The 16,343-nt window shown below is 38.4% G+C and overlaps 2 protein-coding genes across 15 annotated transcripts in view; one reads left to right on the top strand and one right to left on the bottom strand.

The window, feature by feature from the left end:
- Positions 1-16,343, bottom strand: part of EIF4G3 (eukaryotic translation initiation factor 4 gamma 3) — a 384,972-nt gene that overhangs the window by 49,966 nt on the left and 318,663 nt on the right. For 11 of the 13 annotated variants that reach the window (XM_061184801.1, XM_061184804.1, XM_061184805.1 and 8 more), the window contains 3 exons: positions 3,628-3,774; positions 1,973-2,209; positions 825-929 (listed from right to left, as the gene is read on the bottom strand). In XM_061184801.1, coding sequence (XP_061040784.1) covers positions 825-929; positions 1,973-2,209; positions 3,628-3,774 — 489 coding nt within the window. Of the gene's footprint in view, positions 1-824; positions 930-1,972; positions 2,210-3,627; positions 3,775-4,926; positions 5,117-16,343 lie in introns of those variants that run through there. The other 2 variants (XM_061184802.1, XM_061184803.1) reach the window with 1 other exon arrangement.
- On the top strand, positions 2,355-3,581 carry LOC133088896 (small ubiquitin-related modifier 2-like). Of its 2 annotated transcripts, XM_061187027.1 has the most exons (2): positions 2,370-2,648; positions 3,561-3,581. In XM_061187027.1, exons 1-2 carry the CDS (start codon positions 2,370-2,372, stop codon positions 3,579-3,581), a joined length of 300 nt encoding a protein of 99 aa, XP_061043010.1. The 2 variants fall into 2 exon arrangements, with proteins under 2 accessions (XP_061043011.1, XP_061043010.1); XM_061187028.1 differs by lacking the exon at positions 3,561-3,581 and having other exon boundaries at positions 2,355-2,735.

Below are 16,343 nucleotides of genomic sequence, written 5' to 3'. Positions count from 1 at the left end.
AAGGAACAGGTGGAGAAGTTTTTAACATTTATATTAGCTTGAGGCAAGAATGGCAAAAAGGTTTAAATCAGCATTCAAAATTCTGATCAACTGGTAGTGGCTTTGTTAATGAGAAGGATCCTGAGGTCACATCTCGGCTTAGGAAGATAAAGAATCGTCATCAATACTATCTGGTCTGGGTGCAGGGCAGGGAAGAGGGGGGACCTATATTCACTTTCTCTAGCTTAGGGTCAGCTGCAGTATATTCCCTGTAGGAGTTAAAATAGGAAAAGGGAAAAGAGGTGGTAGTGGTAAAAACTATACCTGGTATAAGAAATGAGAAAAAAAAAAAAGCAGCAGAACAAGAGGGTATACAGTAAGAAAAACAGAGAGGAAAACATCAGCATCTCTTTTGAGCTGGATACAATACATAATTACCTCAGTGAATCTTCGTAACACATCTGCAAAGTAGGCAACATCGCCATTTCAGAGGCTAAAATGTAAGGCTTAGGGAAGTTAAATATATTCATTTTGAAGATGAGCCTTCCTGATTATTTAGCATGCTAAGACTAAATTTAAATGACCACAGTTTGAATTCAGAATGGCTGATTTCAAAACTGCAATGTGGTTTGAAAATCAGAATAAAGAAAAGAAACAAGTAACAGACAGGTAGGTGTATATGCCCTTTGTCCTTTCACATAACTCCCTCATGAAAGTTTGTCAATTCAAGTTCTGAGAGTCAGGCAGCAAAAGCATTAAATTATTATACATGTAAATCTTAGGACATCCTCCCCAAGCCAACTCCTGAAAAGAGACTGTAGTGGTAGGCTTATTTTTCTACTTACCAGCCTTAGGTCTATCACATCCTGAAGCATGAATCGAATCCTAGATGAGGTTTTTCTTTCTTTCACAATTTTCTCCATCTGATTAAAATACTGGTCCATACGTGGCTGCAGGATACAAAATCATTAGTATTCCTGGCTGAGGAATTCAAATGTGGTTTTACCATGTAGAATTTTAAATGGCCTATAAACACAACTTATAGCCAAAAGGCCATGTGGTAGAATTTTTAATTGAACATGACACCCAAAATAAAGGCTACATATTCCAGGCAACTGGTCACAGTCACAGGCCAACAAAATATAAATGAAAATGTCATACTGCAGCTCCTTGGAACCTTAAGAGAGGGGTGGCTGTGTCCTTTGCCACTTTCCAACCTTCTTGGCTATCAGATCAGTAAGGACAAGGGCTACACCTTAGTGATGACAAAATGTTAAGCTGGAGGAACTGAAATTTTTTATCATCACTTAGCCACCAGGCCAGCCTCAGACTTCTTACCCCTGAACTTCATTTACATGGGTGAGAAATTAACCTCAGTCTTGTATAACACACTGATATTTGGGGTTTTCTGTCATAGCCAAACATAATCCTAGCTGATTCTGATGTTATGAAACATTTCTAACATTATTTCTTTGATGCATTTCTAATTTCCCTACCCGTTATTTGGAAAGTACCACGTTATATTTGAATTATAATACTTTTAATGATTTCTTATATTATGGTTAGATAGCTCTGTCGCTAATGCTCTATTTAATTAGAACATAAACTTGAGAAAGCTATCGGGTCTTCTTTGTTTCTGTCTTACCCTCAGTCCTGGCCCTTAGTAGCTTTTCTCTCCAAAATTTCTGTCCACAATTTGCTATACATACACATATAAATGACCTGTGAAACAGTCATGCAGAAAAAGGACAAGGGACAAATAATCTCAATTCATGAACTGGCTTTTACATAATTTGGGACCCTCTTCCCTTCTGACTTTAATGAAAATGTGGTAAGGAGCATGATGGCCCAACAATGACAATGAGAAGGACAGAAGAAGAAAAACAAGCAGCCTAGATTGCTGGGGCAAGATGGACACTGGTGTTGACAGTCTACTTCTTCCGCAATTGACAAAGAGTCCCTGCCAGAGGTTTCTGAGATTTGGGGTTTTTACCTTTGCTTTCTCAAAGTCCAGGTCTTTGCCAATTGTGGTGAGTAGGCGACACAGGCACTCGAGGGATTCTTCATCATGGTTCTTTAGCAGCTTCACCACACAGTCATGCATGATGGCTTCAGTCAGCATTTTGAGTTTAAAGAGTTCTCCAATGAACTTGATGTTACCAATGGATCTCCGCCGGGCTTTATCCTTAGCTTCTTCTAGTTCATCATGAAGCCTTGTCCTCTCCTCCGGCTATTGTGTAAGGAAGAATAACAGAATCTTGATGATGAAAATGGTACTGCATAATAGATGCTAAAAACATACGCTTGACTGGTGCTGCTTGTGTGCTTGTTCAGGGCGGACCTGGTACCTCTTTTGTGAAGCGGCAGCTGAGGAGACTCCAGTGCTCACCATGGCTGATGAAAAGCCCAAGGAAAGAATCAAGACGGAGAACAACGATTGTATTAATTTGAAGGTGGCAGGGCAGGATGGTTCCGTGGTGCAGTTTAATATTAACAGGCATACACCATTTAGTAAACTAATGAAAGCCTACTGTGAACAACAGGGCTTGTCAATGAGGCAGATCTGGTTCCGATTTGATGGGCAGCCAATCAATGAAACAGACACACCTGCACAGTTGGAAGTGGAGGATGAAGATGCAATTGATGTGTTCCAACAGCAGACAGGAGGTGTCTACTAAAGAGGGAACCTGCTACTTTATTCCAGAATTCTGTTCCTCCAGACCAAGAAGACGTTCTCAATTAGAAAACCGCAATTTGGTTCCACCACATCCTGACTATTACAGTATAGTTTCTCTTTCATTTTCCCCTTCCCCATTCCTTTATCGTACATAAAGTAACTGGTGTATGTGCACAAGCATACTGCATTTTTTTTTAAACTAAATGGCCAATGGTATGTTTTGATCGACATCAAATGGAGATGGGATGGGGAAAAATACTGGTTCTGTGAAAATACCCCCTTTTCTCCATTAGTAGCATGCTCATTCAGCTCTTATCTTTATATTCCAGTAAGTTATTTTGCTCTCACTATTTAACAAAAAAAGAACAACATAAAAACTCTTGCATACCTTGTTCGATTGGAGAATTTTAATGTTTTTCATGTATCATTGTAAAACCAAGGACAATTTTATAACTTTTTTGTACGTAGCTGTTACATGTAAGGCAACCTGTCTTTAAGTAGGGATAAATTACTCTAAAAGAAATGAATCCTAGATAGTTTTCCCTTCAAGTCAAGCGTCTTGTTGTTTAAATAAACTTCTTGTTTTAAAAAAAAAATACACTTGGATTCATGGTCCTCACCCTTTCTAGGGGTCAGGGATACCCTTTGATATTTTGACAGTAACTACAGACCTACTCAGAAAACAAAACTATACCCGTAAGTGTGCATCCATTTCAGGAGATTTCTGGAATTTAGTGACCTTTCTGAAGTCTAGGTTCTGAATCCTTATCTTAGAAGGCTGAGTTGCTCTTACATGTGGCACTAAAAGGAATAAAGCATTCCTCTAAACACCAATACAGTATATCTCCACGTGAAGAAAAGGCCACAAGCACCTACTGAAGTGGTAGGAAGATATTGTAGCCAGCTTCCTGAAAATTCTATTTGATAATACTCGAAGTGCACAAGCACCGTCTTTCTGTGAAAATACTTACAGCACTGGCAGCCTCGAGTTCTTTCTGCTTCTTCTCAAAGACATCATCATCAGCTTTATCTTTTTCAAACTCCTTCTGGCAACGGTTCAGTAGTAGCTTCCGGAAATTCACTGTGTTACCAGGCTTGTCCGCCATGGGTACTTTCAGCTGCATCCAGATGGGAAAATGCAAAAGCGGCAAAATTACTGAAAGAAATTTAATGATTTTCTCAAAATATCTATTTTCTTTATTGTGCAAAATAACGCTGACCGAACCACAGGTAAGCATTCTACAAGATATATACAATTTAGCTTAAGGCATTTTATGTTTCAATGGTTAAGATGTTTTAAGTTTTATACAGAAAAGATACACATTCCTCTCATATAAATGTACTGTATCCTCTCTGACTGGTTGTGCCTCTAGCTGACTGAAATCCTTGTAATATTACTACAATCATGATTCTGCACTCCTCTAGACCTTTTTAACTCCGAAGGGTTATTACTTTTGTTTTCCTCCTACTACTGTAGGTACTTTGGTTTAAAGGAACAAACAAAAACGAAATAAAGCAGGGGAGAATTCCATGGCCATAGGAAAACTGTTAGAGGTGAGATCCTTATTCTAGAAAAAAGCAGAAGTGCGGGGACACATTTGAGGACTTTTGAGATATCTTTTCCTAAGGGGAATGTCACAACACTGTAATACTAGTATTTACTTTGACTATCAATATAGTATGTTTATTATTATTATTATTATTTTTTATAAATTTATTTACTTTATTTATTTTTGGCTGCATTGGGTCTTCGTTGCTGCACGCGGGCTTTCTCTAGTTGCGGCGAGCGGGGGCTACTCTTTGTCGCGGTGCGCGGGCTTCTCATTGCAGTGGCTTCTTTTGTTGCGGAGCTCGGGCTCTAGGCACGCAGGCTACAGTAGTTGTGGCTTGCAGGCTCAGCAGTTGTGGCTCGAGGGCTCTAGGGCACAGGCTCAATAGTTGTGGTGCACGGGCTTAGTTGCTCTGCGCCATGTGGGATCTTCCCGGACCCGGGCTTGAACCCGTGTGCCCCGCATTGGCAGGCAGATCTTAACCACTGCGCCACTAGGGAAGTCCCTGTTTATTATTTCTTATGTGTCAAAAGAAAATACTAATTCTCTAAAAGTTCAGTCTAATAAATGCCCACCTTAGAAACATTCTTTTGATATACAGAAAGACTCAGGGTGGAGGGGAGGCGCCTCTTGGAGGCAAGATGCTTACAAGATTTCCATTCAAATCCAATGACAATTGCTTTCTAGTATCTGCAGTAGCTCACACCTTCAAGGTTACTTGTAACCAAACACAGAGACATTCTTATTTAGAATATAAAGAAAGTGGACCGGTAGAGTGATTGACTAAAATATTCTATTTTACAGACAAAATCCCCTGAGTACCATTTTGAACAGTCATTGCCTCACATGGCAAAATGGTTTTTCTAGAATCTCAGTGGCTCCCAAAGTTCTGAAATGCATGGTCTTCACCCTAGATTTAGTGGGAGAAATTGGTAAAAAATGGGACGTGTTGTATTCATACTCACAAAAGAGTTATCAACCAGAATGGACTTGGACAACTACTGATCAAGGCTGAATGGCTAGAAACTTGAGGACTGAGGACTACGATACTATAGTACAATATATTTGTGCCAGAACTGATGGCACACTCTCCAATATATTCCCAATGGATATGAAAGACCATTCAACAAGTCCAGTTCTTACCAACCAAGGGTCAAGTGTTTCATTATACTTTCTTTTCAGCAAGAAACATTAACTTAGAAAGAGGAGAAGATGATCAAATACTTTTTAGACAACCATAGAAGAAAAGCATGTCCCTATCTCCAAATTCAGGCCATTCAAATGCAAGTGACTACAAGTCACTTCAAAGTCAGGCCTATTCTATGATCACACAAGAGTAGGTGTTAATCAGCCTTAAAGAAAAGAAATACTACACAAAAGCAAAGGTTTTTTTCAAAGTAAAAGCCCAAAGTAGACTCTAATTATATACAACCCAGAATATACAACAACAGTGCACTGCAAGAAGCATATCTACAAGCAAGGTTATATATAACAGAGCACCAACATGACATAAGGTTCCAGAATAGACTGAAGGTTCTAAAAATCAGCAGTTATATCCAATTTGCTACTGTATAGGAACACAAGTAAACCAGTCAAAAGGTCCTATCCAACTTCCTGGCATATTCACCACCATTATCTATATTAACACTAAGAACATAATAGAGTGATATGATAAAAATCACCTGGGCCATAATGAGATGTTTCCTGCATTATGGATTTACTGTGTAGAAAATGAGAAAAATGTGGATAATATGAAAATTGAAGCCACTGTCTTATGGTGAGAGGGACCAGAATTAAAATGAGTCAGAAAGGTTAAATAAATACAACTTGTGATATGTTGGTTTATGGGAACAAATAGAAATGGCATAAGGCAAAGGAGAATTTCCCTACACAAAATGTACAAAAAGCTTTGCCTTTTACACCTTTTATGTAGGGAAGGCTATGTTGAAAGTGTTGGGTTAAAGATCAAAAGATTCGCTCACTTGATTTTAAACAAAGGCAATTCTTTTAACCCAAGTTCGTTTCATCATCTAAAAACAAAGAGAGGCACAATCCCTGTGTCTAACCTAGAGTGCAGCTTTAAGCATCCAGTGAAACAGGTTTGGGGGCAACACTTTATAAGTCACAAAGAATAAAGTTTACCTGGGGTATGGGGAACACTGAAAGTGAAAGAGCACTGGAATCTTGAGTCATAAAATCAGGATTTGGATCCCAGCTCTATACCTAATCAGTATGTAAATGTGAGCAAGTTACCTCATGAAGCCTTAGTCCCTTCATCTGCAAAAGGAGGCATTCCAGTGATTATAGATTGAGGGACATCATAAAGTAGCTGTTGAAACAGGAGCTTTGGAGATAGTCATAACCCCAGCTCTGCCATGTGACTTTGGCCAAATTAATTAGCTTCACCAAACTTCTGTTTCTTTCTAATATGGGGATAACATCTATCTCTTAGGATTGTTTGAAGGATTAAACGAGATAGTCTAAGTAAAACAAATAATAGTGCCTAGAACATAATTAAGAGTACAATAAACTAATATAGCTATATTTAAACTTGGAGCTGTATTTGACATGTTTGTAAGTAAAAATTAAGAGAAATCTATATTCTAATAACATAAATATCAAAGAAAGTATTTAAGTTAGCTCACAAAGCAATTAGGGAGAGAACCACAAAAGGCAAGAGAATTGAATATCTGCTATCCCCAAATGATGGTCATGGGACATTTCACATGTATAGGACATAAAGAACATGTGATTGTGCATAAGCTTTTTAGATATATTCACATGGAAGTATTAAAATCAAACAATCAGCAGAATGGCCACAAATCTGCAAGTACATTTGTCTCCAAATGAATGAATGTCTAGCTACACAACCCCCTTAAGACTTGTTTTGGAACTTGATCTTAAGGTCCTCTGGGGATGGTTAACAGGGCTGTGGAAATATGGAAATAGGCCAGGGAGGATATATCCTCTGAGAATTGTGATGCATGGTAACTTTTTTCTTCTTAAGAGATGATAAGTTCAACAGGATTATGACATTATTAAGTCAGCATGTGTTGTCAGCTGGACATTGGTCAGGAGACTCAGTAAAATTGGTTAGTTAGAACAGAACATGAAGAGTGGGTGTCTTAGTCTGGTAGGGCTGCTATAACAAAATATTGGGTCGGCCAAAAAGTTCGTTCCGGTTTTTCTGGAACATCTTAAGGAAAAAAACCCGAGCGAAAATTTTTGACCAACCCAATACCATAGACTGGTGGCTTAAACAACAGACATTTATTTCTCACAGTTCTGGAGGCCGGAAGTCCAAGATCAAGGTGCCAGCAGATTTGGTTCTTGGGGAAGAAGGACCCTCTTCCTGGTTTACAGACATCTGCCTTCTCCTCTATCCTCATGTGTCCAAAAAGAAGTTCTAGTGCCTCTTCGTCTTCTTATAAAGGCACTAATTCCATCATGGGGCCCCACCCTTATGACCTCATCTAAAGCTAATTACCTGCCAAAGGCCTTGCCTCCTAATACCATCACACTGAGGGTTATGGCTTCAACATATGAATTTAGAGGGAGACAAACATCCAGTCTGTAACAGTAGACAAGGTAGATGCTTGAAGATGTGATTGTGGATAATAGCAAAAATGAAAGGTGACATGCAAAAGTGAGAAAAAGATCTCTCTAAACAACTGTAATTTTCTTGTTTTTTTTTTAAAAATTTTTTTTTTTAATTTATTTTTTGGCTGCGTTGAGTCTTCGTTGCTGCGTGCAGGCTTTCTCTAGTTGTGGTGAGCGGGGGCTACTCTTCGTTGTGGTGCACGGGCTTCACATTGTGGTGGCTCCTCTTGTTGCAGCGCACGGGCTTCAGTAGTTGTGGCTCACAGGCTTGGCTGCTCCGCGGCATGTGGGATCTTCCCGGACCAGGGATCGAACTTGTGTCCCCTGCATTGGCAGGCAGATTCTTAACCATTGCGCCACCAGGGAAATCCCAACAAGTATAATTTTCATCTAACAGTAGTCCGTGATCAAAACTAAGATACTAAGTGTTTCAAATGGGTTGTTTGGGAGATGATTTCTCAGGAAGTGAGGGAGTCAAGGGGGAATATTTTATAGTAAGACTGCTTGGTAAGCTAGATTCGCTGGAGAGCACCTACCTTTGCATTTTCACACAACAGTAAACTAACCATGTGACATTACATTACACTGTAAACTAACAGTGTCCATCTCATATTGTGATGAGACCTGTCCACATACCGGTCAGCCAGCAATCTTGGATATGAATGCTGTCAGCATCAGGTAGTCATTTTCTTCAAGCAATAGGATTTGTACTGCTAATATATGTTAGTGTTGAGGGTAGATACTCCTTATCCTTAAAAGGATGAAACTCCCCGAGAATCATCAAGGGCTATCAGCTGTGTGTTAATTATAGTAGTCAAATAGGAAACTAGAAAATAGAAGGACAAGTACTGGCCTTGCTTAGCATGCTCAGGATTTTGCATGCTGTCCCAGAACATAAAGATGCTAGTGGTAACTCATGGCCCAGTAGTTATTCTGCTCGAAGCATGTTCTGGTCTGAGGTATAGTACTTGGAATGACTAGTATAATATAAACAAGTGGTACCCCTAAACTAACTCTAAAATGCAAAGTGAACAGCAATAAATCAATTGTCTGACTATAACTCATAGGTCTATGGTGACATACTATCATTTATCAGTGGTTATATCCTGACCATAGTAAATCCCCACCTAAAAATGAACTTAACATAATCTGTATGTATTATGAACACATCTATCAAAATGCAGCTCTATTAGATACATGTGAAGAGGTATACAGTGCTTAGGGATACCCACAAGACTGAAAAGGGAGTGGTCAAGTTATGAAAGGGTAAGTCAATTCTCTTCAATCTTTTCTTCAAAACATTTTTCATCTCTCCTCAGGTAAGTTGCACATCCTTCCTCCTCCAGTTGACTCCAGCCACTTGCTGTTGCCTGAGTCCAACTTTTCATGTCTGTAATTCCAGGCTTTATTTCTGAAGAGATTTAATTGTGTCTCCCTTGTTCTCTTAGTGTCTCTTCCTATCATCAGTCCTATCCTTCTTTTCACATCTTGCTTTAAAGCACTTAAAAAGTGGCAACATTAAAAGTCCTGGATGTGGTATAACAGGACACAGAATGCTCAAAAATATACCCTTAGTGCCACTCTCTATAGCTGAGGTATGCATGCCTGCCACAGCAGAGATAAAAAGTAACAAAAGTACAGTCTTAAGTAATACAATAAAAAGTTGTTAGTTATTCTTTCATTCATGCATCTACCCACTCACTCAAGACGTATGTCTGAGGGTCTATTATGCGCCAGGAACCATTCTAGGCACTAGGAATTTAGCAGTGGAAAAACCTAGAAAAAGTCCCTGCCCTTAGGAACTTACGTTCTAATGGAGTTCTGAGATGGGGGTTTTCTTTAAATTTTGATTAAAACAAAAGCATCTCAATTAAAATGACTAATAACCCAATTTAAAATTTTATTTAAGCACAGATTTAGATACAGGATAGCAATTTCTCTTGTCTACTCTTCTTCACTGGCCGCTCGATTCAGTACTCCTAAGAGGAGTACTGAGTTCTAGTTAAATGCCCCGCAGTTTGTGAAGGAGGTCTTGCAGGTCTCTTCAGTCATTCCTAGTTGAACTAGAGAAGCAGCAGCATACTCCAGAGGCGCGGGTTACTATCTCTTATGATGCCCTTAAGCCATATGTGCCAGAAGTTTCACTCAGCAGAGCTTGGTAGAGGCAGGCAGCTGCGTATATGTCTAAATAAGTGTGTCTGTGTACATAATAAATATGGCATATGCAGAGTAACTTGGTAAAGCCAAAACTATTATATCAATTTCCTCTGTAAATCTAAAGAATTCCTTTCTTAAAAGCCTACCCTTTAATATGTCATGGAAAACTGACACACAATATAATTGTATTCTCAAACCCTCCCCTAGATAATCACTGCAAAGTAACAAAGGAGGGGCTTCCCTGGTGGCGCAGTGGTTGAGAATCTGCCTGCCAATGCAGGGGACACGGGTTCGAGCCCTGGTCTGGGAAGATCCCACATGCCGCGGAGCAACTAGTCCTGTGAGCCACAACTACTGAGCCTGCGCGTCTGGAGCCTGTGCTCCACAACAAGAGAGGCCGCGCACCGCTTGCCACAACTAGGGAAAGCCCTCGCACAGAAACGAAGACCCAACACAGCCATAAATAAATAAATAAAATAAAATTAAAAAAAAAAAAAGTAACAAAGGAGGTTTTAAAAGGAGGTGTGTGATCCAGGTGAACGAGAAAGAGGCAGAAAAAAGGTTTAAAAACTACTCTGAGGGACTTCCCTGGCGGTCCAGTGGTTAGGACTCCGCACTTTCACTGCCGAGGGTGGGCGTTCAGTCCCTGGTCAGGGAACTAAATCCCACAAGCTGCGCAGCGCGGCCGAAACAAAACAAAACAAAACAACCCAGCTCTGAACAATGAAAACAAGTATTCTCTTAAATCTTAAAATCTCAACAATCTAGACCAGGTTTCTCAACCTCGACACCATTAACATTTTGGGTTGGACAATTCTTTGTTGTAGGGGGGCTGTCTTGTGCACTGTAGGATGTTTAGTAGCATCCTGGGCCTTTACCCACTAATATGCCAGTAGCCATAACCAAAAATGTCTCCATACATTGCCCAAGGTCAGAACAAAACCACCCCTGAGAGTTGAAAACCACTGATATAGGCCATGGTTTGAGCTAGGGTTCTATCATTTAACATTTGAAACCTCTATATGTATAAAATTCCTACTTAGGCAATTTTCTAACTTTCATAACATAGGGATAATAAAATGGTCATGAGGATTAAATGAGTTAGATGTAACAATTTTAGCACACATCTCAAAAAAATATTGCTATGATTCCCACTACTTCTTACTCTCCCTACTACTACTTAGGACCATAATTATGATTATGTGGGCAACTATAACTAGATTCCATTACTTCAAATGACCAACATGGATAATCCATGAAAGTGGCATAGGTCTATACATTTCTTACAACTATGAATCGGGCCAAAGACCTTGCAATTTGACCTGTGGTTGTGTCTTAGTAAAATATATTGATAATGACAAAGAATTTACTTAAATAACTTAATGAATACAATGGATAGAAAAAGAACACCTCCCCTGGGTAATATCTTAATTTTTTCATTCACTGTCTTCAATTTCTCTCATTCTATTGGGAGGTACTGTTTATCAAACTAATAATTATGTTTTTTAAAAAAAAAAACAAACCAAACTGCCTGTGGTCAAGAAGGTTTGGAAAACTTTGCAGAGAGTAGATCCTTCTTGTTTGATTTCACAGGAAACATCAGCACAGGAAACAGAAACTTAAAGGAAAAAAATCTGCTTAAGCTGGCATTAGTGAAACATATACTACCATTTCAACTTTGGACAACACTGGCCCATAGACATGCCATCTGAAAATAATCAGCTTAACTCCATTTCGTCCCTTAAAATAAAAGAGCACACATCACTAAACTTTGCTAAAACTTAGTATTTTGCCATATTTATTTTATTTATTTATTTATAAATATTTATTTATTTGGTTGCAACGGGTCTTAGTTGCGGCAGGCAGGCTCCTTATCTGTGGCTCCTTAGTTGAGGCATGGATGTGGGATCTAGTTCCCTGACCAGGGATCAAACCCAGGCCCCCTGCATTGGGAGTACGGAGTCTTAACCACTGCGCCACCATGGAAGTCCTGCCATATTTACTTTAGATCTTTTATTTTTAAGAAACTAAACATTAAAGTTCAAGGGCCCAGAGTACTTTTTTATTTTTCACTCTATTGCTTGTTCTTTTTTTTTTTTTCTTTTATGGTTTAGCTTAATGAACACTGAAAGCCTCCCAGAGCCTCACTTAAATTCTCCTTTCAAAGCACTACCACCTTCCAGCCTCCACAGTTAATCCCATTACCCTATACTTTTATAATAAACACTTTCTTGCTTTTCTTTGTTTTACCATCTAGATATGCATCCCCAAACACCATGAAACCATTGTTTCATTTTTGAACTTTAAATAAACAAATCACATAGTATATATTCTTTTGGGTCTGGCTTCTTCTGCTAAAGCTTTTTCTTATTAGATCCATGCGTGCACAGTTATAGTTTGGGCTGACTGTCCTAGTATGAACATGCAACAATTTATCCATTTTACTGTTGATCGGCAGTTTCAAGCTTTGATCCATTATGAATAATGACACAAACATTTTTGTATATGTTTCTTGGCACATAAGAAATGTATGTTTATCAGCTGGGTATATATTGATACTTAAGAATAGAAATGCTGGTTATAGCAGAAAAAATAACTTCAGCTTTTGTAGATAATGCTCACCTCTTTTCCAAAGTGGCTGTTACAATTTATATTCCCACTGGCAGTGTTTGAGAGTTCTGGTTGCTTCACATATTTGCAAACATCTGGTAAATTTAGCAATCTGGTGTTACTACGTGGTTTTTTATCTAGTTGATTAATTTTCTCAGATTTATTGGTCATTTGGATAACCTCTTTCATGAAGTGTTTGTGTTAAGTCTCTTGTCTATTTCAAAAAACTGAGTTATTTTCTTATTGATTTCTATTAGTTAAGAAAAACTTTGATATAAGTCCTTAATTGGATTTTTGTGTTGCAATTATCTTCTCCTAACATGTGGCTTGCATTTTCACTTAATAGTGTGACACCTTTTGATGAAAAATGCTGATTTTAATGTAGTCTGATTTACCAATCTTTTCATTTGTATATGGTGACTTTTGTGTCCTAAGAAACTTGCAAATTATTGTTCTCTTTACTATCTTTTTCTTCTTGTAATTAGCTTTACTATGACTAGTTGTAAAAGCTTTCCTTTATTTTCACCCTTTAAAAAAAAAAAAATCATGCTTGGGGTTTGTAGGAAATCTTTTGATTTTACCATCTTTTACCCTCCTTGTAATTTTCCTTTTTTGGGGGTCTCTGTGCTTCAATCTGGATTCTATAGACTTATCTTCTAGTTCATAATTCTTTTCTTCATCTGTGTTTCATATGCTATTAAATCTATCCATTGAGTTCTTAATTTTATTATAATACTCAGTTTTGGACTATTTGGTCCTTTTTATACTTTCGCATTCTCTATTGAAATTTTCAATCTATCTTTAACACCTTGAACATAAGCATATTCATTTATCGTCTGTGCCTGATAAAGCCAGTATCTGGGTCCCAATGTAGGGCATTTGCTTGTTGCTGGTTCTCATTCATACTGTCTTTTTTCCTTGTGTGTCTAATTATCTTTAATTGGGTGCTGGACAGTTTATTTGAAAAACTGTTCATAGAAATAATTTGAAGACTAGTATGATAGTCTCTAAAAAGAATTTTTGATTGCTTATTGCAGGTACCTAGGGGACACTAACACTGAAATCACCATAATCCAAATTCAAGGATTGAGATGACTTGATGTTGAACTACAGTCCCTGTGAGAGTGGGTGAATTTCTTTCTTTCTTTCCTTTTTTAAATTTTTTGGCTGAGTTGGGTCTTTGTTGCTGCGTGAGGGCTTTCCCTAGTTGCGGCGAGCAGGAGCTACTCTACATTGCAGTGCGTGGGCTTCTGATTGTGGTGACTTCTCTTGTTGTGAAGCATAGGCTCTAGGCACACGGGCTTCAGTAGTTGTGGCTCACGGGCTCATTAGTTGTGGCGCACCGGCTCTAGAGCGCAGGCTCAGAGCTCGTGCACAGGCTTAGTTGCTCCATGGCATGTGGGATTCTCCTAGACCAGGGATCGAACCCGTGTGCCCTGCATTGGCAGGCAGATTCTTAACCACTGCACCACCAGGGAAGTCCTGAGAGTGGGTGAATTTCTGATTCACCCTTGTTCCAAGCATTCAGTCCTTTGGGATCCCAACCAAAAGTATAGGAGGATTTACTAGAGCCTCTTCTGCTACTCCTTTTGGTGGGCCTTCATCCAACTTTTGTGCCCGTAACCCAATGAAAGTCTATGAAAAAGAAGTTGTTCAAGACTTTTAATTGCCTCTTCTAGGGGTAAGTTTTACCAAAGGTCTCACTTTTCTTCTGATTTCTACCTTTTCTAGGATCTTAGAAATTCTTTACTGTCTTTTAGCTCTCTGATACGTTGAAGATTTTTTAAAATATTGTGACCAGCTTTTCTAATTGTTATCCATGGAAAGGTGCTCTGAATCACCTAACCTGCCAATACCAGAAGCCACAACAGTTTACCTTAATCCTACTTCCTTCTTTCTCTTACCTTGAATTTAGTGTTTATTTCCGATTTGTATAATTTTATTATATATATTTAATAAATAATAATTTTATTTTGCATATTAAAAACCTTGTTAGATGGTGTCATACTATTAATTCGGTAATAAGGTTTTTCAGGTTGATCTATGCTGATACACTTGGCATTACATCATTAATTTTTTTAAAATTTATTTATTTCATTTATTTTCGGCTGCGTTGGGCCCTCGTTGCTGCGCAGGCTTTCTCTAGTTGCGGCGAGCAGGGGCTACTCTTTGTCGCGGTGTGTGGACTTCTCATTGAGGTGGCTTCTCTTGTTGTGGAGCATGGGCTCTAGGTGTGTGGGCTTCAGTAGTTGTGGCTCGAGGGCTCTAGAGCGCAGGTTCAGTAGTTGTGGCACATGGGCTTAGTTGCTCTGCAGCATGTGGGATCTTCCTGGACCACGGATCAAACTCATGTCCCCTGCGTTGGCAGGCGGATTCTTAACCAGTGCGCCACCAGGGAAGTCCCTACATCATTAATTTTTGTTTTTCTTTTTTTGGCTGCTCCATGTGGCTTGCAGGATCTTAGTTCCCTAACCAGGAACTGAACCCGGGCCACAGCAGTGAAAGTGCCAAGTCCTAACCACTGGACCGCCAGGGAATTCCTACATCATTAATTTTAACTACTGCGTGTATGTATTACTATTCAAATCCACTGACCAAATAAATTGTGGTATATTCTTATTGTCTTCTTTAGCCTTTTTACAGTTGTTTCCTATTGTTCACTATTAAAATCAATACATAAATAAACATTCTAATATATGATTCCTAGTGCACAACTGGGAATTTCTCTGGGGTATATACCAAGAAGTGAAATTACTGGGGTATAGTATATGAACATCTTCACTGTTGTTGTCCAATTACTCTCCAAAGTGATTATATTCTCTTTCTCGACACTTCAAAATGGTTTCTTTTTTCTCACTCTCATGGATGTGACTTGCATAGAACAGTATTTTATCTTGTCATTTCCCTAATAATGAATAACACTGAATATCTTTTCTTGTTTATGAGCCAATGGATTTTCATTTCTATGAATTGTCCATTTTTTAATTGGGCTGTTTTTTTCTTACTGATTTGCTTTTTTTCCCTCCTCAATTCTGGATTCTAATATTTTGGTAGCTATATGTATTCCAGATAGATTCTCCCAGGCTGTGGCTTTATCATTTTATTTTATTACAGCATCATTTGCTGCACCAAGGGTTATAAATTTTAACAAATTTGATATTTTTCTCTTTTATATTCATTTTGATTCTTGCCGAAGAAATTCTTCCCCACTCAAAGTTCATAAAGATAGTCTCCTTACTTTTCTCCTAAAAGATTAGCTTTTCATATTTAGATTTTCATTATTCTTATGGTTGTTTGATTTTTGTATTTGGTTTGTATTAGAAATCTATGACTATTCCCGCTGCCACCCTTAAATAAAATAAAATAAATCTCAAAAGTAAGTTAGCTATGGTGTTAGAAGTTAGGACAGTGGTCACCTTTAAGGAAGAAAGAAAGGTATAATTATATTTACTGACCAGGGTGGTAGGTATGTTCACTTTGCTGAAATAGAATGAGTTATAAACTAATGATTTGTACATCTTTCTGTATACATGTTGTAGTGGTGTGCTAAAGCTGGTTCACCCTAGTTCATGAGGGCCAATTGTTAAACAGTAATTTGTGAGTCAAGGGTCAAACTGTTGGTAGCTTAAAATTAACCATTAAGAGAGTATTTACATCATTAATTTAACAAAAACTACAAATGAGCAATTTTTCTTTTCCCAAACTGCATGTATTTCTGTTATACTACAATAAAAAAAGTTTAAAAACATATATATCCTTTGGTATATGAT

The sequence above is a fragment of the Eubalaena glacialis genome, chromosome 3 (assembly GCF_028564815.1).
Source record: "Eubalaena glacialis isolate mEubGla1 chromosome 3, mEubGla1.1.hap2.+ XY, whole genome shotgun sequence".
Classification (NCBI taxonomy): Eukaryota; Metazoa; Chordata; class Mammalia; order Artiodactyla; family Balaenidae; genus Eubalaena; species Eubalaena glacialis.
This window is presented reverse-complemented; position numbering and strand designations above follow the sequence as displayed.